Source organism: Anser cygnoides, chromosome 17 (assembly GCF_040182565.1).
Source record: "Anser cygnoides isolate HZ-2024a breed goose chromosome 17, Taihu_goose_T2T_genome, whole genome shotgun sequence".
Taxonomy (NCBI): Eukaryota; Metazoa; Chordata; class Aves; order Anseriformes; family Anatidae; genus Anser; species Anser cygnoides.
The window spans coordinates 6,600,130-6,627,824 of record NC_089889.1 but is presented as its reverse complement, the minus strand read 5'-3'; the positions used below and the strand labels follow the sequence as shown (position 1 = coordinate 6,627,824).

The window sequence follows — 27,695 nt, the reverse complement described above, 5'->3', positions numbered from 1 at the left end:
ACTAAATGGAGCAAAACATGACAGTTTGATCCCAGACTGGTATCCGCAGGCTGCGAGCCCGAACTCAGCAGCCTGACACTGTGCCTGGTGCAGCCTCTGCACGTTCTCTTTTTATACGTCACATGGATGGCTGGGACTCTTTCGTTAGGTTCAGCACTAACAGGGTGCACAAATACTGCTGTAAGAAATACAGGGCATGTAGGAAACTGGAAGGAGCTTACCACCAAACCTGTCACGCATTCAAAGAACTGAGCATAGAACAGTATTAAACTAACACTGACACAAAACAAATCTCTTCGTTGATCCGTGGCTAATATCAACATTGTGTCTCCAATTCTGGGTCCACTCTGAGTAAGCCTTATCCTTAATTAAGCTGGTAAGAAGCCCAAACTCAGGCTGACATAGGCATTACCCTACTTCTGAAAACCAAACTTTGAGCAATCCAGATACTTGGAATATTCTTTGCCCTTGCTGTACAAACTCTCTTTAAGAGCCTGTACGCTTCTCCTTCTACAGCCTGGGCTGCCACTCTTAATCCAAATCTCAAAACTGTGGGAACCATAAATTACACGTGTCGAGGGAGAGAAGCTTGGTGGGTTTTGGAGGCAGAAGACACCACCACCAAGCTGAGGAAGGCAGCTGCATGCAGCTGGAGGCTGACATCCGGCTCTTCCTGACAGCGCTCAGAAGGCATGTTCTGCCTCACAGGCAGGAATTACTCGTGACTTCATCGGGATGCGTAACCACATTCATATGGAACTCGTGTAATAAACATCTATGGTGTGACTAGCTACAGGAACCAATTAGTAAAGTCAGGTAAGTTTTGCATCCCTATCCGTTTCAGTCATTTATCTCAACTTTTTCCTTTCATAGAGGCAAGAGCCAAATGAATGATTGTCTCTGCTTGGCCCACCAAGCCATATCTGGCATAGGAAAAGCTGTCAGACCCAAAAACGCTCAGCCTATACAGAAAGCTGATGGGAGCTATGTCACATACACACATGCAGACAAAATGTACAGTGCCTGGTAACAAATAAATTTCAACATAGTTACAGAAATACTCCAAAACTAAATGTCACCACAAAACATAGCCTGCCGTGGCTCCCTACAGCAAGGGGAAAGGCCCACCACACAAGGAAATTTTTAGAGATAGAGAGAACCTACTGTAAAAGGCCCCCCAGGATGTAATGCAGTGTAACACACTGATGTGACCCCCTCCTCTCAGCCCCAGCACTTACCGAGGAGAGGCGAATTGGTGGGGAGACTGCAAGTTCTGCTCAATCCGCCGGTAGTTATGGATTTGTGTCGGGACCGGAATGGGCACGGAGTGTCCGTACTTGCTGCTGGAAAACTGACCCGGCCGGCTGTGGAAAGGAGACAAAGCCTCGTGTAAGGGGTGGGCCTTCAGCCAGGTAATTGGAACTATTATCTTCACAGAGCAACCTCACGCAGGGAGTGCCCCCTTCGCTCCTCTCAGGCCGCGGGTTTGTACCGGGTGGCGGTTCAAAGCCATGCGAAAGGGAAGTGGCGGCACACATCTCCTGAGAGCAGGCACCTTTCTTCCAGCACGCTTCCCACCCACGGACTGAAGCCAAAACACACACCCAAGCGCACCACTCCCTCCAGGAAAATTGGAGCCCTGCTGTTTCATGCCACAACTGGCCCAGTTTCCAACAGACTCGGATCCCCAGCCAAAGAGCACATCACTGAACAAAGGCTAAACGCCTGTGGCTCACACAGGACACCAGCAAAGGTTTTGCTGCCAAGAGCTATCTGCAATTCATGCAGAGACACTGCTGCAACAATGGCACCTCCATCAAAGCCTCGGCACACCATGAAGAGAACACACACTTCTGGTGTACTTCAGAGTATTTGCAAGCTAACTACAGGGTGGAGAAGGCACCTTGGGAGAGAATAAAATCAGGGGACAGGAGCTGGTATCTATATGCCCATCAAGGTTGGCAAGAGTATCACACACATAAAATGGGACAGGCCCACTCTGCAAACTTCAGACTTCTTTCCAGTTCCATCCAAGCAGGTAAATCAGCTCATGTCTGATATCTGTTCCCCCAGGTGACAGTTTCCCTGTTATTCTTAGCCTGCACGCCCCACTCTGCAAAACCCATGCTATACAAAAACCATGCAAACACCACATTTAACTAAGTAGCTGCCTAAAGTCTTTTCCCAAAGGCTCCAGAATTCTTGGGTTAATTGCCATGGCGCTGTTATTTCCAACTGCCAACATCAATTGCAGGGAGGTTGCACAATTACAGAAAGATCTTATTGGAAATGAAGGCTTCTGCAGTTCTCCTTGCTGTCAGTGTAGGATGCACACCTTAGCTTGCACCTTAGAAGCAGGAAGTATCGCTTCTTCGGGTCTAACACTCAGAGAGGAAGAGTTTTACATAAGGTGAAGAAGACAGACATTTAATTCAGCAGGAGCGTACACGTGTGCATAGGGAACAGGCTGTGTCTTGTCTGGCAGTTCAAAATATCCCATCACCAAAATTTCTTTTCTGGGGAAGGTCAGCAGTACTTCGTGGTTTATGGTGACGGTGTTCAACAAAGCTGATCAGCAGTTCTCCACACTGTGCACATGAAGACACTCCTCATTCACAAAAGAACTAATTAACTAATCAAGGCTGAAAGATCAAAAAGTGATTCTGATTTCTCTCTTCCTCTGTTAACATACCTACTAATTTTTTTTTCTATTATTTTTATTCATTTAAATTCTACATATTCTTCCTCGTGTGTTCTTATCTCTCCCACCAGAAAGACTTCACCAATAGACTCTCAGCCTGCCTCTAAAAGGCATCACCTAGGCCTTGATTCTTCACTAGCATATAGCAAAATAAAGGCATTCAAGGTTTCTTATTGCTCAGTGGAAAGGTGAGGTTTTTGGTGTCTCTGCCTTCCATCAGTACATGACACGGTGTCAGACAGACATAAAGCAAACAAGCTTTAACCAACAAATCTGAGGGCTGACGTCAGACTTTGCACACATCCTGACTTCCAACATAAATTTCAAATGCCTTCTCTTCAATCTGGCCAAAACCCTTTAAGGGAAAAGATTTCTCGGGTGAAAAGTCTCTCCCTCTCCCCAGGATTTATGCGAGTCCTTATAGGAGCCAGATGTCCTACACAAGATGCAAGTTGCAAAAGAAAGTGCCCAGCTGACATATACTAAATCTGCTAATTGGCCTCAAGCCTTAAAGACTACAATGGACAATAAATTTGCAAAGACAAAGAGATAAACCTGGGACAGGGAATTTAATTACTTGAGAGTAATTAAAAGCTCTTTAAAAATTGCATGAAATCCATTAGCGTGGGATATATACAAGGAAGTACCTTTCGTTAGAATTATTAAACATTTTCAACAAGGAAGTATTAAAAAAAAAAACAACCCTCAACTATCAGCGTATTTCAGGTCTGCCTAATCTTCGCCTTTTAGTTAACACTGAGGAGAGCTGCTCTAGAGTGTATCGTGACATCCCGAGGAAAATCCACTGCTGGCCACTCTAAAATAGCTTTTGCTTTCTGTCCCAGTTGGGCTACGTCCAAGCATTGCTTGCTAGCCTAGAGCCACACACGAAAGGGCAAACTGCTGCCTTCTAGCAAGAAAAGTCAGAGGGAGAGAAAATCAGGCATTCTCTGCATCAGCGAAGCCAAGTGCTGAACCAATGGGCCTCCTGAAATCTACAGTGAAGAGCACTGAAACTTGTGTTAATAATACTTCCGAGGGACAGATCAAAGATCATGTTTTGCCCTCCAGATTTGGAGTGACTGCCCCAACATTTCATTATCTATGCTTTGCTTCCCATCCTGGACAGGTTAGGAAGTAACTTTTCAGTGTTTCTTTAAAGCAGCATATAAAAGTGGGAAGCAGCTGCAGAGGGTGTGGAATCTGCTCCACAGAAGCTGCAGGAATGAGTAGGAAGGACAGCAAGAGCAGCAAAAGGTTTAGATCATAGCCACCGGCAGCGTCTTTCTGCCTTATGATCCACTAGAATATGATGAAGAGAGCAGCGAACAGTAGGCAGCATTTGAAGTGAACTTCCATGAATTTCTACTCACTGCTGTCCAGAAACAAGGCCAAATCCTTTAATAAAGACTGATCCCCAGAATGCAAAGGAATCAGTTTATTCAGAATAAGCTGTTAAAAAGCTTAGCAGGCGATGGCATAAGAAGCCTCATGCAATTATACTGCACACTGTGGTACGTGCCTGCCAATTAATCTGATCACGTCAGCAAGGCTTTGAGCTATATTCTTCTCCTTTATATTTATATGCTTTCAGGCTACGTTTTGTCATTTTCTGGGCTCTGTTTATGTGATGAGTGTGTTCAACACAGACTACATTTGGGACTACATTTTCTTCTTAAGAAAGATTTTAGGGTCATCCCTTCCCCAGTGTGAGCTCCCCTCCAACTCTCCTCTCCCAACATGTGCCATATTGACAGAAGAGAAGATTAAAGCTGTCCTGCCTTCCCAGTAGGCACGAGTGAGGCGGGAAGCAAACCAGCCAGCTCCCTGTAAGCTAAGCATGAACCCTAAAGGTTCAAAAGTTTATAGGATCACCTTCCACAGACCATTAGCAGCTTCTGAAGAAAAACGCATCTGGACCTGCTGGCGGTGCTGGGCAGTTGGTGCTGTTGTGTGCGGGCAGCTCTCACCTACCACAATTCTAAAGGCCAAAACTGAGTTGAAAACAACTGGTTCAGTTGGAACTAAACCTGTGACCACACCTGTTTGCGCTTGTTATGCTTACTCATGCATCCTCTCTAAGGGCCGTGTGTAGCAGCATTACTTTATACAGACACAGAGCAGTGAGCTGCTTGGAGCTTCAAGCAAGCTGCAGACAATTAAGTAAGCCCAGGTATCTGTCCTTCAACAGCAAGGAGAGATAAGCAACACCCCTCCACACCTGTCCTCCTATCCTTTGTCCAGTAATTCAAGCCCACAGTAGTTTCAGCCTTGGCTAATGTATTGTGCTCTAATTCACTGTGTGAATTTAAAAGCAGGGGTCTTCAGCTGGAATAACTCACTGCCTCTGCAGGCTGAGCACAGAGGGGATGAGTAGCACATACATACCGGTGGAGTAGATTAACTCTCTGCTTGAGAATAATACCTGTCCCCAGGGAACAGAGTTAATTCCAGCTCTACTGCATTCTCTCTTAGCCCCTTCTGAGGGCCACTGGTGGGAGAGACAGACTCTATATTTGGGATGGATCAGTGCCCAAGGCTGGGGAGTTTCTCCTGGGTGTTTCTTGTTACCCTTTAATTAAAAGAGAGATGTGGATCTTGCTCAGCACACCAACATCTCTTAAAATCCTATCCTGGAAGTCAATGGGAATTTAATTAATCAAAGTTGCACAATCACCACAAAACAGTCCTTCTTACCTGGAGGGGCTAGGAGAACTGCTGTAAGGGGGAGAAGGAGATGGCGTCCTTCCCTGGCTTTCCAAGCCTGCTGAAGTCAGCAGAGAACTCCTGAAAAAATGGCAGAGAGAACCCAAGTGTTAGAGCCTGCGAAACAACCCCGCTCCCCGCTGCAGAGCACAGAACAGAGCTATGCCTGTCCCACACCCTCTGCTGAGTCCAGTCATAGCAGCCCTGGAGCTGTCACACTGCCGCACGTACACTCCAGTATTCAGGCGCCACATGCTGATCGGCTGGCAGTGTTAGAGTATCAACAGGCATTTTAGACCGCATTTCTCCTATGCCATTTTAACCTGGTGTAAGAGCCTTTACGCAAATGAAATGCAGTTTAGTCCTGAGGGAGGAGGAAGCTAAGCATAAATGAATACCAACTCTAGAAGTCGTGTGTTCCCATCAGCATACACATGTTCTAGTTCTTATGCAATACTTACATTCATGTTAGTGCAACTCTTCCTAACCCCAAGAACCTAGGGAAGCATCACTGAAGTTTGTCTCTATGGCTATTTTTTTGATCATGAATTTGACAGGAGCGAATGAAGGTAGATAAAATAAGTAACAAAGAACACCATCTAAAGATGACACCTTCTTTTCATACTAGTTTCTTTGCAAAAACAGGTGATGTGTAAGGGCTGTTTGCTAGCATTAGTGTGTTACAAACACAACTAGAGCAGAAAGCTTTGTTCCAAGTTGTTTCCAGATGTTGGGACAGTTCTATATATGTATTTCTGACTCAGACCTAACAGTGAAAACTGAAAATGGTCAGAAACAGGCAGGTCACAGTCATCCCTACCATGAAAGCTAACTCAGCAACATTTTTCCTCCATTCACCAGAACCCAGAAAGTCCCCAGTGCACAGTATGCTCCAATGGCCTCATTTTCAGTTGCCTAGGTGCTCTTACCCACTGTACATCAGGCTGTCTTGGATGGGCTTCCCTCCTGCAGCCTCAGCAGTCATATCACCTGAGGAACACGGAAGTGAAGAAACATTAATTTGAGATCAATTCCTCAACTGGAGGAAATTTCAATTTCAACTGGAAACGTGGCTAGCGCTAGGCGTATGTACATTGGTCCCATTGCTGCTCCCAGGAAGAATAAAAACAACATTGAGCTCTTCCTTACTGTGAGGATTACACAGCAGAGACCTGCCTGTCACAGTTCAACCCTTCTAAATCCCTCTTTTAATAAAAGTAGTGCAACTGTGGAAGGAGGAATCAAAGCATTTATCACTAGTCCTAACTCAGCAAATCCTCATACACATGGCTGAGATTGAACAATATCCTTCTGCTGGCTAAGTACTAATGCACAAACATACTCAGGTGTGTTGCTGAACTGTAGCCCTGGACCCTGTGTACATATATATTTCATGCAATTCTTATCAAAGTATAAATAAACAGAGGTGCTAATGTGAAATTCAAAGATACTTCAAGAAAAATCCAACAGTTTTTATTTTTTTCTTAGGTATTTTTCCTGTATAAAATCAGCTTGCTAGCAGAAATGCTGTCTTGCTCTGTGCTGCTACATGAAACTGAAGATAGGATGATATGGGAGCATATGCTGTGAGAGGAAGACATTTCCCTGTGAACCTACTTATCTTCTTTTCCAGTTGGATTTCCAGTTTCAGTCTCTTATTGAATTCCCCGAATAACCTTTACTCTCAAATCCTATCTTTGAAGATAATTACAAAATATCCTATGAAGCTAACTAGGGAGACAGAAATCTCTTACAGCGTGAGAACTACAACACTCCTGTTACTCCGCCAAAGCAGACAGGTTTAATCACTGTTTCAACTGTCTATTAACATCCACTGTCCCTTAACATCCACATCCCCCCTCTCCTCAGAATGTCTGCATTTCCAGAAACCAACTTACTTGAGAACTGTGCTGGGACCATAACGAAGTCATCTGTGTCACAGGATGAATTCTTACTGCTGCTTCCAGCAGAGTCCTTTGATCCATGCAGAAAACCGGGGGAATCCTGGGTAGGAGATGCCAGCGTCTTCTCTTGCAGCTGCTGCTGCATCTCTCCAAGGGACTGCTAATTCAAGAAGAAAACAAATACTGGCTTCAGCACAGCTACTTCTTCATTCTGCTGGATCCTTTAAATCGAGCTGCACAAGGCTAAAGACATTTTGCTCATAAAGCAGGGCTGATAGTTTGCCAGAGGCAGCTGTTCAGTTTACTGAGAAGGAACAATCTTTTACGCCCATGTCAGAACCGTGCACCTTTTGTTACAAAAAACATAGTATCAGCATATCTGATGTTCCTTGGATAAGAAAAAAAATCACTTAAGGTATCACACCACTCTGCCACTCCTGAGGCTTTCTGGATCAGCCACGCATTTGCTACCAACTCAGTTTGTAAGGCCAAGAAAAAGAGAAGAGCCTTCAGTGAGTTTTTGGTTGTCTTTTGTGTTTTTCGGTTTTGAACATTACACCTTTAGTCTCTACTCACATCCCTGCAGTAAGAAGCACTCAGGAACAGGTATGTAAGTGTCTCGGCATTTTTCCGACAAACCTGTTTTGCTGTAATGCTGACGAGGAGTTAGGGAGGTCTAAAGAAGGCTAAGCATCCAAGAGATAAACACCTCACAGCTATCAGAGGCATGACAGGCCCCTAAGAGCTCCGTTTTTTCTCTTCCTTCAGCCAAATGATGGATAGCACCATAATCCTTTTACAGATAGATGGAGGCTAGATGGTTTTAGAAAGTTGTAAGATATCTCAATTGCCCTCTGTGCAGATCATAAGACAATCTTCATTCTAATGCACTTTTGGGCTGAAAAAGATCAGTCAGTTTTCACTTGGGCCCTGTTAAGGCCTTGTCCACTCCCCAAAGACTCTCCTGCTGTATCTACAGGGCCTGTCTCACTGCACGTGCAATACATGCAAGCAGAAGGACTTTCCCAGCTGTCAAAGCTGTCTCTCTTCCACATAACACGCTGGCTCTGCCCTGCAGACGTGGCGTTTTTCACGTGCTGAGCCAGTATAGCTCTGTCAGCAAAACTTCGAAACGCAGACCAGGACTGGTGCAGTACACGTCTCACATGGAGACCCCAAAGTCTGCACCACCCTTGAGCTTCCTGACTCAGGAGAACTCAAGGGGGAGTCTATTTTTCATACCAGCTACCCATTCCTGAAGTCATATGGCCAACCACCCTTCTACCTATGGTTGCAGGGGGAAATAATACAGTCAGGAATACAATTCTGTGCTATTCAGAGCAGAACAGACCTCTCCTCTCTGTCCAGTCCATACCACGAGCACCTAGATCGACTGTAGATAGTGCCCCTCAATCTTTCCCACACCAGCTCCTCACAGCAGATGCAATATCTTCCATGTGAAAACATGGAGAGAAAGATTAAGTCACGGCACTTCCTGAAAGAGGCTGAGAAGCCTTGGCCCAGGGAAACCTCAGAGAACAAAGCAAAAAAGCAGCAATGCCAGGGACAAGAAAAGAAAATTCAGTCCTTTTCCCTTTCCCATCACACCACCAGCATTCCTCAGTTCTAAGTCAAAAGGCAGCTTTCACCGAGAGCCTCCGAAAACAAGCTTTCAGTTCAGTGAGCTAGAGGAATGTCACTTCACTGGTCAGTTGATATTCTGCCCTCCAGGAAAGTTTTCATCATTTCAGGTAACCAGAGAGAAAAACCATCAGTTCAGATCAGCTCTCCTGAGACCACCAGACTGCGGCAGGCCCGGTCTGAGCAAAGAGCTCTGCTGAATGTCTCTCTGTGGTGCCTGGGAACGCTGGTCAGAAAGGAGGAGGCTCACCTTTCAAAAAAAAGGGTGGGTATGCTGTCAAGCTGCAGAGACTTAGCTTGAGAACAGAGAACTTCTAGCCAAATAAGCAGTACTATGCCCCGAATTAGTGGCCAATTTTTGGTTTGTTGTTTTGTTTTTATTTTTTGGTTCCAAGGAGCTTTCTGTCTCTGCCAACACAAGCTAATATCATTAACACCAACTCCTTTCACAAGGCTTTTCACATAATAGACAACAACAAACTGAAATATTTCTTGTAGGGAGAAAGACAATCTTCAGAATCCAAACTGAGCAGACTGGGAAGGACACTGCACCAAGCACAGGCAGAACTACAGTGTTCAGTAACTCGCACCAGCTAACAGCAAAAGCAAGGCTGTACTTCAAAGAAGCAAGCAGGGAGACCACTAACATAAGCAGTGCATCCTCTGAGCTGTACTTACGGGAGGTGATGCCAGGTGGGAAGTAGAAGAGCTGCTGGAGGAACTACCGGAGCCTGAACTGGGATAAGAAGGCATTGGCACAGAAGCAGCTAAAAACAAGGGAGAAAAAAAACACAACATAAATTAGTTGTCAACCTGAGATGAGTCAATAAAAGAAGGTCTTTTTCATCTTTTCACATCAGGTTTACTTCATGTATCAGATGCTGCCAAGTAAAGTAGAACGGCAGAAAAATTAGCATGCTGTTCAGCTCTAAGATTTTCATCCAGCCCCTCCTCCCCACACTATTTCACAGTTGCAACTCTTAGGGTGGATGCAAACATCCAGCCAAGATCAGAGGTCCACCCTACAGCTGACCTATACAGGCAGCAAGATGGCTTCTGCCCTGAAGAGCCTACAAAGCACCTTTGTAAACGAAGGGAAAGTTATGCAGAACAATGGACTGAGTTACTCAGGCCAGTGACACAAGTTAGGAGCTAGACTGCTTCCACACCCTCACAATTTCTTCTTTATCAGCCCTTGTGGCTTAGAGCACCTACCCCAAACGCTGGGAGCTCTACTATGTAAACCACATCTGCTCAAGCCAACACAGGCCCTCTTAAATCAAGCGGCATTACTCCACGCTACAACATTATGGACTCGGTTAAGATACAATCGCTGCGCATTTATCAAGTCTCCGTGGGGAGGAGAAACGCACGCTCTGCAAGAGCGACCATCGTGGGTGAGAAGTGAGGTGCAAACAACAAGGATCCTGGCTCAGGCACCATTTGGCATTTGCAGGCTTGGAGCCCTGGGCCTTTCTTTGCATCAGCCCTTTGTAAAGCCCTTGCAGAGCTGTGCTCCTCTGTTTGCCTAACGGCTCCCAGAACATACTCGATATCCGAGACATCCTGGGGAAACAAAGTTCTTCGCTACGTAAAGGTAACTTCTCATTTCTGCTTTGTGCTTGCTGCCCCCCCAGAAGTCGTTCAGGCATCTTAGGCCACATAGTATAAAACCCCACAGATTTAATCATTCCACAAGGAAACAGTTCATTGCTTCTTATTCCTCAGCTCATTCTTCCTCGGTGACACCTTCTGCAAGTTAAAGAGCTTTTGCTTATTTAATCTCTTCGTGCAGAAACTGTTCCAGAGCGCTGGCTGTTCTTGCAGCCCTTCTCTTGACGTTTTATTGTTCAGTATCAGAACCGTTCGCTTTATTTACTTCATTACTGAACTGTTTTTCCTGTAATCTTGACAGAGGCATACAGCTCACGCTGAAAGGACAAGTTAGCATCGACCTTCAGGCAGAAAAGATGATCAAGGCATCACAAGAGCAAAGGACACTCAACTCCAACGACTTATGCAAGTGAGGTTCAATAAATAGCTTGGGAGAGCTCAGCTCAGGAGGGAGATGAGTCAAAGGTAACAGTGACTCCTCAACGGGCTTTGAAACTTTCAGTACTTCAAACTCCCCAGTCCCCCAGCACCAGACTAAGTGGTACAAAGATGCAAGAGAGTCCCAACATCCTTGCTAAGCTTCTTAAAATCAGATTTTACTTTGCAACCACTTTGGTATTTGAATGACTTTAGACAGAGATCAGAGGCGACGGTTAAGCGAGGAGAACATTTTGCTTTGCTCCTCTTCCATTGTGCTGGCAGAGAATTAGCATCTTGTATCAATTTCTACCTTTACAGGACCTGTGCTAATGACTCCCTGCTTAATGCAAGGAGGAGTAATAACGTCTCAAAGAACACTTCTGTTTGAAGTAAAACTACTCCTGTCATTAACTGCACCAGCTGCTACAACATACTCCACTCAACTGGCTAGAAAAATAAAAGTACATCTCTCTGCAATTAACTGTTGAAACAGTGTTTTAATGATAAAAGAATGGGAAAATATGCCTTTTAATAAAAGGCTTTAAAACGTTTAGCCTATCAAAGGAGGTTAAAGGATGACTAGCTCGGTGTCTCCCAGCACAAAGAGAGCGGTCGCCCAGCTGCTGAACTCCTCACTCCGACAGGGATGCAACAAGAGCAGCAACAGAAAAACCAAGGCAAAGCAGCGCAGACTTAAAACTAGAACGGTGTAACCGGGGTCACAGCGATCTCCTCCACCCCTCGCTAACGCTACCAGAAACGGAACGCTTTCCTGCAGACGTTAGGCTACCCTGCAAAGGGGGCGATTCAGCAGAGCGCGGGCCCTCGTGCAGCAGGACGTCCCCCGAGGACTGCTGCGGGTGGCTGCAGTGCCACACAAGCGTGCGCACGCACGGACGCCTCCCCGGCTTGTGTCAGAACACACGGGCAGCGCTCGCTCCACCACAGCTTTACAGCTTAGGTCCATAATGAAAAAAATCTTTGCAAAGCTTTGTTAGAGGCTACTTTATTTTCACCCCCCTGCATCTACGCTGTACTGGGTTTGTCCCTGCAGTGGGCCTTGCAGCTAAAACACGCCGTCCCACATCCAGTATAGGAACAAGCACCGCGGCACCCTACAGACGGACTTTCTGGGAGGTCGGTCAAGGACTTGGCACGGAGAGCCACATCGCCCACAGCCGGCATCCTCTCCCAGCTCAGTGGGCTTCCCGCACAGCTGGTGCGCTCCCCACACTCAGGGAACACACACAGAGGGCTGAGAACTCGCCTGCAAGATGGAGAGCCCTGTCCTGCCTCTAACACGCTGCTTCTGGATCCCAGATTGACTCCTGCAGAGGAATCCCTACTGCCTTCCCTATACAATTCCCAGAAACCAGGGGGGACATTTCCCCATTATCTCGCCAGCTCCTACAGAACAATTCACCCTTGTGCAGACAGACCTCCCCATTCCATAAAGGCTCTTTTAGGAAAAGGTAAGTGATTTTTGAACTGTATCCACATGGGCCTGCTGCAAAACTTGTGCCACGGTTCATTTTTCCTGGAACTAGTATTTTCATTAGAGTCATTTCAGGGCTCTCTCAAGGTCCCTTCCACACTATTTTGATTTTGTGTTTATTATTGATTTAAACCTGGCTGGAATTGAGACTTTTCTATTTCTGTCTATTTGCTTTGGCCAGCCTTCTGCTAATCTCTACAGGAAGACAAGCAGGCAGGCTTCTCCGCTACCAACTGAAACCCAGATTAAAATTCTATCTGCATGAAGCACAACCTTTAGATACAGCATCTTTAATCGTGTTCTTCCTTAAAACCCAAACTCCCCAAATCCACTCTGTAATACTGGGAGGCCCAATACAAAAGCTCCCAATGCTAACAATGAACTTTCAGTCCATGCAAGTAGAGCCCTGAGGTTTGGCTCTGACCAGCTATCTGACTCCCACACGCCTGTCGGTGCATTTTTCCCTGCCAGGCACCCAGGAGAGCTTGGAAGCCCGACACTCGCTTCCATCTCCTCCACACGCCCAGGCACTCCCAGTTCAAAATTAAAAAGGGTGCAAACACTTGGCTCATCGTGTTTTCAGCTCGAGTCTGAATGCGGGGAATATTAATGTGAATTGTAGGCCCCCACCCAAATCCAAAAATTGCTGGATTGTAATTGTAATGTAAATAAGTCTGTTCTCGTAATTGTCCTCTCCAACTCGTTCCAGCACCAAAACAGTCAGAGTGGATGTTGCATAACCAAAGTCAACTGGTTTCAAATGGGAGAGCTACAAGCTGCAGAGGGAAGCCTGCGCTCCAGCTGTGTGCATCTTGATCCTGGATCCTACACCTGCAAAAATCACTGCTGACAAATCATCCTACAAGGGGCTGGGCTGTCCTAAAAATAACTGAGCCTCAGGCTTTACAGAAGCTTTATTTGGAATCTGAGTTTTACACGCATTGGAGAGACGCATTTTTGTTATTATCTGGATTTAATCAAAACCAATCATCAAGAAGTTATTTGACTGCAGTCTCTGACAAGGCAGTAGTTTGAGCGCAAAAACAAAGGACTTGCCTGAAGACTAAGATTGTTTTTAGAGTAAAAAAAAAAGTCTTACCATTAAAATTTTTTATCTGCACAAGTGATGGTGATTTTTTGCTAGTTTCTACCTGGGTATTTTATGTACACTAAGATTATAAAGATGGAAAAAACACAAGCCAGACATCTTCCAGACACTTGAACCATCCCAGCAGCATTACCTCGTGCACTTCTGAACCACAACTGCTCATGTTTAAACTCTCTTAAGTCAGAGCAAAGGAGGTACCAGCTTTGCATTCATTAAAGACAGGAGCAAAAGAACTCCAAAATACTCTGCACGGGTGCCAATTACAACGTGTTTACGGACTGAAGACTTGCACAAGTATCTAATTATGCCTCCTCCTGTGTTATTACTGTAACGCACTGCCCCATCCTACATGGCGATCAGAGACCTGGCTAGAGACAGACGACATCCTGGCTAGACAGGGTATTTAAAAGACTTTATTAACACAATTTTACACATCTATAGTACATTAGTCACATGTACAAAACCCATAATAAAATATAAATAAAGAAACAGAACGTAAAGTGCACGGTTTACTTAAAACCCAAGGCCTTGAACCCACTCTGCAGGCTAAAGCCTGTGGCAATCAGAGCTTTGTGGTCAGCACTGGATATCAGAAGATTTAGGTCCTTCTTTCACTAAAGGAGCGAGATGATTCAAGGGACAGGAGAATTACCATCCCTCGAGACCTCCCTCAGAGGAGAGGATGAATTTGTTAGAAGAGTCATATTTAAAGATTTTTGACAGAAATGTTGATTTTGATGAAGCATCTTGAAAAATATGAAAATTTATTGAAATGAGGTAGCTTTGGCAACTTCAAAGTTATCCACTTGGGAATACCGTGGAGCTCTTAAATAGCATTATGAAATTCAAAATTTCCTTGCACTAGAGGAAATCTGTACGATTTCAGGAGGTGGCAGACTAACACATATCCCAACAGAATGAATAGCTGATAGCTCTTACTTCATTTTTAATCGCTGTGTTTTGACCAGGTCTGGACCAGCCTTTGCAGCGTTCGGGAGCCCGGGTGATGTCCTCAGCTCCGTGTGCTGGTGGCAACTCTCCCGTTCTGCCCCTCTGCCTGAGGGCAGATCTGCCTGCAGGGGCAGAGGCCACCGGGCTCAGCTCAGACTCCAGACGTCCTCAGATGGAAAGTGAGCAGCTCACGTTAAAACTGGTTTGGGACCTAAATGCATGCGGTTATCGGCATCCACAGCACAGGCATCCCCGAACTGTAAGCTCCGTTAGGCTGCACGCTGGGTCCCTGGGCAGAGCTGAAGTCTTGGTGCATTCACCATGCAACAGGTATTGTTCCAAACACAGATGCTTGTGCAGATTATGCAGACTCTAAGGGAAACTTGCACGCTCAAATCTGCATGACCTACTTGTGCTTCCCCTGAAGTCACTGGTAGCACGATTATCAGTTCCCAGGGAGAATGAAATCACCAGGGCAGGCCGTTCCTCCTCCCAGTTCTCCACTATGCAATCCAATTTGAGCACAACCATCATGATTCAAATGCAGCCATCTCGTCGTCTTCAATACTTCCCACACTTGTGATGCGGTGCCACACATTTATGTGAAGTACCACAATAAACTTCTGGACTTGTTTTAGTTCTGCACACACAGCCAGGGGGCTAGCCCCTGAGCAACTGTGACTGCATTTTGTCACCTAGACCTGTGCAGATACTAAGCCCCCTACGGTGTTAAGCAGTGCCCTGTACAGCTGAGTTTTTCTTACGAGACCACCACAACCCAGACGTTTGCTGACACACTGGTTCTTCTCTCACGTGTTCAGAAGTCAACAGGACCACTACTTCCACACGCAGCCTCTCATCCAGGCTCTTCACTGCACTTCCCGGAGGCCTCCATCCAGCAGCTGGTGCCTCCACAGCAGACTACAAGAACGATCTCCTCCCGTAGCAGGCTTCTACCAGCGCACAACATCTTGGAGACTTCCAGCAACGAAGAGGTATTGCTCCCCTCATCTTTTCAAAACCAGTAGTAGTCTCTCCTGCCTGGAGAGGACTCCATGCTGGGAACATAGACCTGGAGGCAGGGGCCAGCAGGGCGGCAGAAAGGTCTGGAGTTGGGACAGTCCTCACCTGCCTGTATAGGGCCCCTCTTAACTGGGCCTTGACCACACGCCATTAACTGTGGTGCAGATGGGGGCAAAGGCTGAGCTAGAAACCCCTGCTCATAACGGTGCCTCTGGTTTCTGCACAGCAAGTGTGCTGAAGTCGGAAACTGAGGCCAAGCCAGCAGAATCCTTTCATGTTTGCAGGGGGTTTCCTGTTCCTCTGGCCAATGAAGCAACCAAGCAGCTGGAGGTAAGAGATGAGCTGGCTGGCATGCAGGACAGAGCCGTGGCAGCCCTTCCCCGGCCGCAGGGGGATCAGGCTCCGAAGGCCTTTTCTCACACAGCAGCGGTACAGCAGGTGCTGAGTGCCGAGCTGGCTTCGGAGCTGGCTTCCTAAACAGGCAGAGCCCTTTCTTGCCTGAAGAGGAGTCCCGCTTCACAGGACTCACGCCACATCTTGCTGCTTTGCAAGCTCCCCTAAACCAGAACCATCTTTTCTTGCCCGCAGGACGGTCACCTACATACACAGTTAGAAATCTGTATCAGAAACAACGGAGAAGTCCTGCTCTTCCCTCCAGGGGCATCCACTGCGACACATGTCCGAGAGTGGCTCCGTGTTCAGAAAGCACGTTTCCTCTGAAACCTCCAGCCCTTGCATTGGGCACCCCAAATCAGAGCCAAGGTTTCCAGCAGTGACTATCACTTACTTAAGAGATTAAATGCCCAAGAGGATCCTTCCAGAAGAAAACAGATGACCATATACGATTCAACTAAACCAAGTCTTTTGGCCAGCAGTGTTACATCCCATGCGCTGGCAGCAGTTCGGAATTGTTTTCCCACAAACAAAACTGAATCACAGTACTTGTGGTTGGAAATTTGCAAAGTTTTGATTCAGAAGAGGAAAAAGAATCCTCAATAGAAATCCGGCTTTGTTTTGGACAGTTCTCACAGAGCACCGGTAAATAACCTTTCTAAAACAAGATTTTGCAAGACTTTGGAGGTAAGCGTGGCAGGTTTCAGTTACCAAATGTTCTTCCCATTAGGTGGTTGTACCAAATGTACCACACCTGACAAGAATGTCACCTTTCTGCCCATTCACTATCTTGAATTGTCCTACTGACGTGGCTGAAAAAACATGATCTTGCTGCATAAGCCTGTTTACCTACAAGCATCCCCACTGGCCAAGCACTTCACAGAGAACAACTGAATGCATTTCAAAGCTACGTTTACCTCTCATTTAGGTTTTTAAATAGCCCCCAAATCCTCCCTTTGAAGATGTCGGCAACATTAAATACATTTTGATAGCAAAATCTGGACACGACACGGTAATGAACCCTGAATCCACACCTAAATAACCAAGAAAACAAAGCAGTCTTTTTGTTTCCTTTTGAACTAGCAGCACAGAAGACACGTCATGGTTCAAAAACTGTTGTAATAGAAATGCGACACTTACATTTCTTCATAGAGGCACTTGCATCCAAGAATGGGTGATGGAAAAACTCATCTGAAAAAATATCAAGAACAATGAGTCAGTGAAAGGAAATGACTGTAAGGAGTTTACAAAGCAGTTAAGCATAACAAGTTACAGTATTTTTACAGTGATTTTTCCACACAGTTCAGTCACTTAACCATGGAATCTGACTGTTGATGCAGATAACACTGGTCAAGAATGCAGATGCAACCGGATGTAGGACTTGCTCAAAAAAATAAGTTAGACAGTGATCCCTGAATCCAAATAACTATAAGGGAAAACAAAATAAAACAGTAGCTCCTACGCTACAGGCATCTCTGCAACATCAGTTGGGGGTGGAGAGGGAGATCAGGCTGGCCAGCTACACGAATGAAAAAATAAAAAGGGAGGAAAAAAAGTTCTGCCAAAAGCACGGCCAAAAGACATGAAGATTTGAACCTTACGACTCACCACCAGTACAAATGGATTTTCCTTCCCCATAGGGTATTAAAGAACTTGGTAAGGTTTTGCTGCAAGCTACAACTTCGGGTTGCCAGGAGCATAAACCAAATTACTTGCACATACTCCCGTCTTCCAACAGCTGTTGCAGTTGTCGGAATGGGAATCAGTTACCAAGGGCCAGAAACTGACTGTCAGGAGCTGGCATGGCCATGTCACAAGCTTGTATCAGCAAGAAGGGGAATTCTAAAATGCAAAGAAGCATTAAAAGTCCTAATTCCTGACTGATCAGGACGACAAGATACCCTAATCGTAGGAACCCAGGGAAACTATATGTTTATACCGTGCTGCCACTAATTCCACAGAAGAGACAAACACTTCTACGGAGTGATCTTCCATGATACACAGAGCCAAACCCATCCTGCACTTAAGGCAGAAATGCATTTTCTAAAAGGCCACCACAGAATTGAAAGCCCAGAACTCCCTTTTACACCAGCACAACTGCCACAGATTTGCTTATTAGGGGAGGATATTCTACTGGTCCAGGTCAAATGTTTCCATCCTGGCTTGCTAGAGACTCTCTACATGTTCCCCTGTCCTCCTAAGCACCTCTCCTGGCTCTGCCATCTCCAATCCAGTGAAGTTCTACACCGAGTCCTAGCAGAGCCCTCCCCTTCTCTACCACAATCAGCAAGCCGAAGCAACTCAGCCTTTCAGGAGCATTAGTCATGGATCAGCGCTGGCTACTTGGCTAACTGCGAGAGCAGCTCAACTTGTTTTCCCAGCATGGATTTCCTATTGCAACACCCAAGGTTTACGAACTTCTGAATTCTGTAAACAGCTCCTCTTCAGACAGTGAGCTTTCCAGAAAGTAGCAACTGGTTTTGACGTCTTTTTTAAAAAAAAGAAAACAACACAACTTAATCCCTCTTTCCCAAGCCGCTCCTTGCCACGGCCACGCCAGGGTCCTGCAGTCAGAGCACGCTGGTTTGGCACTCAGCACAGCAGAAGCGATGCCAGGTTCCTCTGGCAGGGAATGTTGGAATCTCACAGATAAAATCTGCTGTGGATGAAGAACATCCCTATTTGTGAGGAGCTGCTCAGCTGCTGGACTTTCCTGCTGCTTCTTGAGCCCACTCCTCTAGAGGTACCATCCCCTCAGCTACGCTGATTCAGCTGGTTATGTAGTAACATCTGAGGGGGTGGAAATGACTACTTCTTCCATGCTTCCCCCTCCAAATTGCTTGTTAGCTGTGCTTACAAAGCAAAATTTAACAACCCTGCTTGTGATCATCAACAGGAAACTTCAACTTGAAACCCTCCTTGTGCTCCTCTAGATAATCCTGGAATTGCAAAGGCCATCAGTTCCCGGTAGAAGAGCAGCTGAGACACACAACAAGCAAAAGGAACTTCAGTCTTGCATAATGAATGCTTTTGGGTGAACCAAGATGCGGGGGAGCTTTGTGCAGGACACCACGCACACCTCCAGACAGACTAAAGGGGCCGGCCTCAGGGACCAAGAAGGAAGAGCACATCCAGCTCCTCAGTGATCCGCCCTGCCCCAGCAGTGCACGTGGATCTTCACCTTCAGAGCGCAGAAGGGTAAAGGGACAGCTAACAAAGGCACTGACCATCAGCCAAACATTTTTTATAAACAGCATACGTGGACAGAGTAGCCTCTGGTTAGTTTGCCAGTAGCAGGACACAGTACTGGTGTACCAGGAGCCACCTAAGAGAAATGGCTTGGGGATCTGCTTCAGATTGGATCTTGAGCTTCAGGACATTCACAGTCTGTGCACTGCTGGCCACTGGCAGCAGCTGAAAACATGATGGTAGGTGGGCACAGAGATGTGCTCCCATTTAAACACTGCTACTGCTTTGGCAAGAGGCATCATCTGGCAGCGTCCTGAGCTGACACTAAGGAAAGGAATAAAGGAACATTCAGCAGGTGTATTTCAGGGTCTGAGCCCCCAGGAACATAAAGGAGCTGAAGACCTAGCAGCATAAGACAGTAGGGGAAGGAAAACAGTTGTGTCACAAGCAGGGATGAAGCTCATACTTCAACAGAAGTAAACAGGAGAAAGGAAGGAGAGGTGGATGAGAAAGATGCCAGACAGCCATTGAGATCTGCCTTCTATGAGGCACAAGGTCCATCTCAACCGCAGGCTCCTCTAGGAACCTGCAAGCCCTCCCTGAGAAACAATTCTATCTCACAAGGACATGCCAATCTGCAGAGAAAAGGATCCCTTATGTGATTAACAGGCAGCAATCTCTATCCAGCAAGATGTGCTGTAACCGTTGTCTTGAGTGAAATCAAAGCATATTATCTCAAATTTCCAAGTGTTAGAGAGACAATGACTCATGCAGTCTACTCCCAAGAGGTACAAAACCAGCTTGTAGGGTGGCTAAAAAGGTTTACCAGACTCCATTTCTGACAGAGGGGAAACAGAAGCCTCACATGTATTTTTCTTTTGAAATGTACAGCAGCATGACAGAAGCAGCAGAGATGCACAACCCAGAGAGAAGGTCTGCACGGACTGCTGAGAGATACCTATATTCGGTCTGTTCGTAGCTTCAACAACTCCCTTTTGAAAAGGCTTGTGTTCTCACTTCTGCACTGCAGCAAGCAGTAGTCCTTCACATTCAGCACTGGATAATTATGATCAGCCTCGGTTAATCCATGTACTTGCTGTACCCAGATGACAGCGTCCCCAGAAAGGCTTTCCCAATAACTCTAATCCAAAAGAATAACAGAGGCTGCAAAACAATTTATTTTCATCAACTAGCGTGTGATGCCCTGCAGGAAACAATCCACCTGGGCTGATAAGCAACAAAAATTAACAGAAAACTAACCCCCAGAAGACAAATACCAAACCCTTTTATCCAAGTCTGACTAAAAAGTATATCCTGAAAGCACAAACAAGCACACTTTATTCTCAAGGAAAAACACAATGGATGTGCAAAAAGCAGCTAATTGTTGGCTGGTGTTGTGATGGTGCACAACTGATACTCAACACAGATCTGTGAGCTTTGAGGCCCCAGCAGCAAGGAAACCACTTAAACAGGCTTGCCCAGTGCCAAACCTAATTCAAACATGGAGGCTGGAGCAGCAAACTTACCCATTCACCAGCAACACAAGCTAATTGAAGCAAAGCTTCTGTTTGTTCTTCTCTGAACAGCACTGCTGTTCTTCTCTGCATTCAGAGGCTAACACACCATCAGGACCAACTTCCTTGGTGAGGAAGACACAAGGAAGACAACGTTCTTGTCCCAAGAAAGGTCTAGACTATCTCTTTCTCTGAACTGCCTAGCACCTAATGATTGTTCTCAGCCCAGAAGGAATTAAGACACTGAAAAAAAAATTTAAAAAGGAAGTCTCCATGCCAGTCAAGTCAGGAGACAGGTCGATAGTGAGAGTCAGAGAGTGTACACATTAAATGGATACAGCTTCCAGCTTGGGGAAGAAACTGTGACAGTAAGAACTGGGATGCACGAGATGCACGTTTCCCCTGATAGCATGCTTAACAACACAAGTTCAGAGACTACAAAAGCAGAAGCTGGGAGAGGGAATGCAAGGAAGAAGCCAGGTACTACCAGTCTGGATGCTTTTCCTAGCACCGGCCAAAACCACGGAGGTCTGTGCAGTGCAATAGGTCAAAGGAAGGCAGAGACAAGCAGCACAAATAGAACTGGAAGGAGGTCTCTTACCGAAGTCCATGCGGTCCTTGTGATTGCGCTGCAGAAGGCCCAGCAGCAGCTGCCTCAGGTGGCTTGATGTCTCCCTTGGGATGCTAGGATCAAAAACAAAAGCATGTAAGAGACCCTCCATCTACTGAAGCTACTTCTGCGTATTCACGAAGGCAAACTTCAAGTGCAAACTCACTTTCTGCCTGCTGGGCTAGGAACACCATAGGATCTCCCTGGAGAGAGGCTGGACAGGAACCTCTCTGCATCTGTTTGGCTTTTACTCCCCATTGTCACTGCTAAGGCCACAGTGAATCGAGCTTTAGTGGCCTCTCTCACGAGCACCTGCAGATCCTTCCCTTCCACTGCACTTCCAGCCCTCTGGTTCTCAGCTCAGTCTAGTCAATATGCAATATTTTGCACATGCTGAATAAAATACCTTCTACTTGCTCTAACAGGAATAAGGAGGTCGTTAAAATGAAGCAGTTACTGAGGGGAAGCTCCCAATTAGGACATTCGTGGTGAAATGTATCACCAGTTACTGCCATTTTATTAAGGCATTTCTTTTTAAATGCTGCTTATGTAAGACTGGCAAGTGACCTCTGTCTATTTGCTTCTCGATATAGATCATTTATTAATCAAAGGCCAGGAAGATCTGAGCATCTGGCACTCAAGCAAGCTCAAATTAGTGCAGCTATTTCCCTACTTTCCAGTTTAGCTAGGAAGAAAATTCTCTTTTCAATGGCCACTGCAGCACAGAAGAGCCAGCAAATCGTTGCTCTCTCCAACCCCACAAGCAGATTGGGGAGAGGCCAGGTCAGCTCTTTATAACTCTGATATACTGCAAGAAGCAGGGAATAAATGAACGGATTAAGGAAGGGAAAGTAGAGTTCAGCTCTTGCGTAAGTGGATTCAGTTCTGCTGCCTTTCCTCTGTAACCAGCAGCACAGCTAGGGGCTGTATTTGCAGCGTCCTGCCTGCAGCCAGAGCAGAGCTCTCCAAATTCAGCGGAGGTGGCTCCAACTCCTTTCAGCGTTAACTCTGTTTATCGTGGCTGTGCCCGGCATGGCCCCACGGTCTGCCAAGCTTTCCCCTCTCCCCACACAAGGGTCAGCCGAGGTGAAGGCATGTGTGCTCAGCCCAGTAATTCCAACTGCGCCGAGCCCGAGCCGACTCGGTCGCGCAGCACGTGGCTCGCTCGAGCAGTGCTCCGCTCTGCTGGGCTGGCATCGCTCACCACCCTGAAGCCAAGGCCGACCGCATGGGGTGACACAACTGCTCCTGCACCACTTCCACCATGTCGCAGACAGGGTGAAAAAGAAGCTGGGTCAGAAGTGTGAGTGTGGGGGGAAAGAAGAGCTAGCTGGCTCTGCCAGAATCTCGTTTGGTTTGGAGTGAAACCAGAGATGTTGGGCAAGGTGTGTATTTATATATATTCTGTGAAGTCCTAGGCCTCGCTTGTGCAGGAATTTGAGCCCAGTGATTCCTAGAACAGAGGATCATGCCAAGCATCCGTCATGCTTGTTTGTGCTGGAGGAGCTGCTTTTGCATCCCTGACACTCTAATGCTTGTGTGGGTCTTCCCCGGCTGACAGAGGGGGCACCGGGGCTCTGGAAGGGACGCAGTTAAACCAAGCCTCAGTTTGAGCCAAGAGAAAACAACGGCTTGTCAAAAAAAAGGCGTGCCTCAGAAGCACACCACGTAATGGAATAACCCCGCATACCACAGCTAACAGTCTCCTGAAAAATACATTAGTGCAGGAGTCCTGCAGTCCTCCGGTGTTATCGTCATAACTTATTTATCCATGACACAAACTGCTCATCCAAAATGAGCCTGTTTCCCAGCAATGACTTGAGCTTTTGTATGACTTTAAAGCCAAGAAACAGGCAGGTCAAGTAGTAGACCTCAGATGTCAGAACAGACCGAGGACAGTGCAGATTAACAGCCTGTTTGTCTCCTCATACCTCTCACCTCTAAACCATCAAGCTTCGAAACCTACAGTATTGTTTTCCAAGGCCACCTTTTTAAACAGCAGCAACAAAGCTGCCTCCTTCCTCCCGTGATCTACTATATACTTTGCCATGCAAATCAGGCAACGAATGTTAGTTATTTAGATCGGCGCTATTAAAATTGTGAGGCCTTTGGGCTTGGTCCTACCGACACGGGCTCCCCGCCTCCGAATGGCATTTCACCTGTCAGCAATAGCATCGGCTTGGGAGGCAGAGGCTGCTGCTGAGGGTTTAATCAGCTTCTCTTCCCCACCCCACTCCCAAGCCAAAACAAACCGCTTTCCGTGGGGATGCTGGGGAGGTGGGTGCCAGCATGCCTAGCCCCGAGGAGAATGAAACCAAACCCTGGCACTGCTGCAGTCTGAGAATGAGATCTCTCGAGTGGTTTCGTGTTTCATCCTGCGCTGGCAGGGCTGACGGAGGCAGTTTGTTCGTGTTTACTCAGGAAATAGCACAGATTGCGGCTCACATTGAAGAGACACAGGGACAAACTTGGGAAAGCATTAACAAAAGGCCACTTTGGATCCAACTTCTATGGTGGAAAAAAAAATGGGCTTGGATTTAAACTTTGGTGATATTTGGGAGTTAAAAAGCAGAGATGAGTGAACATTGTAAACGCAGTGGCTATAGCGAGCTCCTAATGAAGAAAAAGGACTAATCCCTACACGAACAGACATGCTCTCCTCTTATAGCTGAGTTTCATTCCTCCCCTTGGCTGTCTCCTACTGCATACACGAGCCAAAGCAGCAGCAGGGCAGCACGATCAGCGCAAGGGAACTTATTAATTGTAGGGATTTATTTCTCTCTTTGTAAGAGGCACTACCTCGAAGGTGAGCAGCCATGTTTAAGGCTGTGTAGGGGAAACAGAAGGGCTGCTTTCTGTTCACACAGACTATTCGGCTCCAGCTATGTAGGAGTGGTTTTGTTCCGAATTGTTTTGTTTGGGTGTTTTACTCTATCACACCCTCTGGTTCAATCCAGAAGAGTATGCAGGTACACCAAATTTAATTCTGATTGAAGTTTTCCCCTTCACCCCAAAAATCAAAAAATGAGGTATTCAAAGGGAAATTAAATGCATAGCACAAGTCATTGGTAAGAGGTCTGGCTGCTTTGTAGTTCTTTCTTTTCTCTCTTAAAGCTGTCTGAACTAACAAGGAAAAATCCAAATCAACTCAATGAACTTCCAACATATGTGGCTGCATTAGCAGCTCTGCCAAAAGGAAGCTAACTTTCTGGTTAAAAATGCCTTCCAGAACTTGGATGTGTAATCTGGAACTTCAGCACTTTCTCTATACCAGGCTGAGGTTTCAAAAGCAAGCATGAGGTTTGGCTTTAAGAGCTCACAGTTCAAAAGTGAAGACCACAGCAACAAAACCAAAATATACTGACGAATCACAACACCGCGTAGCAGCTAGTTACTTCACTAGGTAACATATACCCCTGGGATGAGGGCAGTTATCTTTCCTCCGTGCCCCACTGAGACTGCAGCAGTGTCCATTTCCACAGCGGTTACAGTATCTCCTCCTGTTAGCAGGATGGACACAAGCAGTTGCTATTCTGACACATGAAAACATGGGAATGTGATCTCCAGGCAGGTATGACAGATTGCAGGAGAAGCCGAAGTTTGGCTGCTTGCATGAGTCAAGAATTGCCATGATTTCTTCTTCTTAATAGTGGTACCCAGCCTCAGAGAAGCCATACACAGGAAAGGACTACAACCTGGCTCCTGAAATCATGAACCACCTTGATTTTTATTTTTTTTTTTTTTTGCAATAGAGGAGAGCAGTAGTATCTACAGAAAGCAAGAACACCATCTCTGGAAATCTGCTGCTCTCTGACTTTCTCTGAGCCCCATCACTGCTGGTTTAAGCAACGGGGCAAGGCAGGTAGCCAAATATTTTATAGGCATCTCCCCATGTGACAAGCCAGAAGCACGTGGGGATAGGTGTAAAGAGAGTAAACAAGTGCATACAAACATGAACACTGGGAGAATGCTTACTTCGGCATCAGCATCTTGTTTTTCTCATAGAAGAGACGAAGATCCTGTGGGCTGCTGGCCTGTAGGGGAAAAATAAAAACAGTGCATGAAGCAGTTGATAGTAGAGGAAGGGGATTAGCATTTCTATTTCACAGTTACTCTGCAGAGCAGAGAGGCACTTTTCAATCACTGAACCAACAGAGACAATGAGAACCTGCAGTTTGCTTTAGTCTAAAAAGCCAGCCCTGTGACAGAGTGAAAATACCTTATTTCAGCCTCCTGCCTTTTTGTCGCTGACCTGGTTCTGCCCTGCTCTCCCGTTCTGAGCCCTGAGCTTCATTTCAGTGGGCTCTGATGCTCAGGTCTGAGCTGGCCTAATAGCCTCACCCAAGAGGTGAAATAATTGCAGACGTGAGGAGTCCCAAATGATGAATGGCAGCTCCTGCTGAGAGCATGGATTACTGCTGCAGGGTATTTAGAAAAGGGCAGGGAGCCTGTTGATGGGCAAGGAATCTATGAAGAAACCAGGAACATGGGGAAACAGCAACTGATTTAGTTTTCTACTTTAATTCTAGGAAGCCAGAAGGTCTCAAGCCACAGCTCCTATTTCTGTAGTAACATACATAACTGGTAGAGACGTTGACAAGATCCCAAATTGTGAGAGATAGGATTAAAAAAAAAAAGGCTCAGCACAACTACAGCTTTACAGCTGAGGTTAAAAATAAGTACAGAAGCACAGACGAGTCTGCTAACATCACCTCTCCATTTGTTTTTATACAATCAACAAATGCATGCCAGTCAATTAACCCTAGTGTCTAAAGCTTTTCTGCTTAGGCAATATCTCTTTAATAAAGAGAGAGTAGGCTGGGTAGCATGACACAGACAAGGTAAATATAAACAGGGAAGGAAGATCAGAAAGATTCGTGTGCACCCAATTACTGCTGCAGCAGAATGCTTAGGAAAGTGTGAACCAGGAGGCAACAGGCAGCTCTCCTGGTGTTGCAGACAGAAAACCCTCAAGCCTTCCACCTACTTCCATTTCTAAATTAGAAGCATTTAAGGTCGATTAAGATGCTTAAAATGGCAAATCAGACAAGCCAATCTGCAGATGGCCATCACAATACCACCAACACAGCACGGCCGGAAAAGCAGCCACATAAGATGCTGTTTCAACATCACCTACTCCCTCTGACTAAAGATGAACATGAAGTTAAGAACAGCTGAGAAAGCTCAGTACCAAACTCAAAGAAACCACAAGGTAGCTGCTAGTATCAATAAGACTGGCATAATACCGATCAGGACAGCACTTCTTACATGGCGTTAGCAACCCAAGCCTTGCAGCATTGCTAGCGGTAAGACCACAATGGGCACTGCTGTTTACACGCACCCTCCCACCCACCCAGATCCTTGCACAAACAGCTACTGGATTCCTAACAGAAGGAAATAAAGGTTTCCTAGTTCTCTCTGCAATAACCTACCCTCTGCTGTTCGCAGACACAGCAGGGACCCAAACAGGAGACGCAAAAACACCGTTTTCAGAAGCCATTAAATGAACGTTGTTCAGCAAAGCACGTTGTTATGTAGTTGCCAATCTGCATCAGCTTTCCAATCACCGCCGCTCGATTTGATTTGGTTCAGTAAAATTCTATTTTACACCTCTCCCCTTGCAGATTTTGCCCTGTAATTAGATTCTTAATATTTGGCAAACTTTAACGAGGCAAGCGTACACACTGCACCAAATGGCTTGGCCACGACACCGTGCGTAACGAAAAATATGCCTGACAGACACAGCGTACACGGAGGAACAGAACTCCGCTGCAGGGAAGCTAAGTGTCTGCTCACATCAGAGAGATACAAGCCTTGGCTGTTTTCTCTGTTCATTTCCTGTCGCAACAACTCAATTGTTTCACAAATACAATGAGGCTCTGATCTATTTCAAACAGTGTTTTGTCAGAAATTTTCCTGGCAATAAAGATGAAGTATATTAAAAGCAGTACATATGCAAAGCCCAGTTCATTAGAAAGGGTTTCTAAGCACTAGCTTGGGTGGAAACAAAATCCTCAATTAAATTCCCCTCCTCTTTGTACAAATTAAAAGAGAGACCCGTTTAGGGATGTTGTTTCTCCCCATTCTACTTTCTCAGTACAATTCGCACTTGTTCTGCGAGGATCATGCCCAGGCCCATCAGGCCTCTCTACACCCAGACTACGCTTTCTCACTGGGGCTTGTCCCCAGCAGCCCACAAAGCAAGCCGGTGTCTGACATGGGTGGCTGTCTGCTGGGGAGCACAGTCATTTTAACGAGCACCCTGCACAGACGACTGTGGATCGCCTTCACTTTGGTAAAACCAAGTGCATCTTCATGTAACTTCGAGCATTAAGCGAGTCACGCAGCTCTGCTCCTAGCAGCAGGCTCCCAGGAACAAGCCCACTGGTGGCAGCCACTTCACAGACCACTGCTACCTCCAGCCAC

At 46.2% G+C, this 27,695-nt stretch overlaps 1 protein-coding gene across 3 annotated transcripts in view; it reads right to left on the bottom strand.

The window, feature by feature from the left end:
• The window catches only part of ULK1 (unc-51 like autophagy activating kinase 1), a 79,410-nt gene that overhangs the window by 19,985 nt on the left and 31,730 nt on the right, over positions 1–27,695 (bottom strand). For 2 of the 3 annotated variants that reach the window (XM_048063807.2, XM_048063808.2), the window contains exons 9-16: positions 25,245–25,303; positions 21,261–21,343; positions 17,097–17,147; positions 9,631–9,719; positions 7,306–7,471; positions 6,337–6,397; positions 5,399–5,488; positions 1,239–1,364 (exon numbers count right to left, since the gene is read on the bottom strand). In XM_048063807.2, the coding sequence (XP_047919764.1) occupies positions 1,239–1,364; positions 5,399–5,488; positions 6,337–6,397; positions 7,306–7,471; positions 9,631–9,719; positions 17,097–17,147; positions 21,261–21,343; positions 25,245–25,303 (725 nt within the window). The remainder of the gene's footprint in view (positions 1–1,238; positions 1,365–5,398; positions 5,489–6,336; positions 6,398–7,305; positions 7,472–9,630; positions 9,720–17,096; positions 17,148–21,260; positions 21,344–25,244; positions 25,304–27,695) is intronic. The other variant, XM_048063806.2, reaches the window with a different exon arrangement.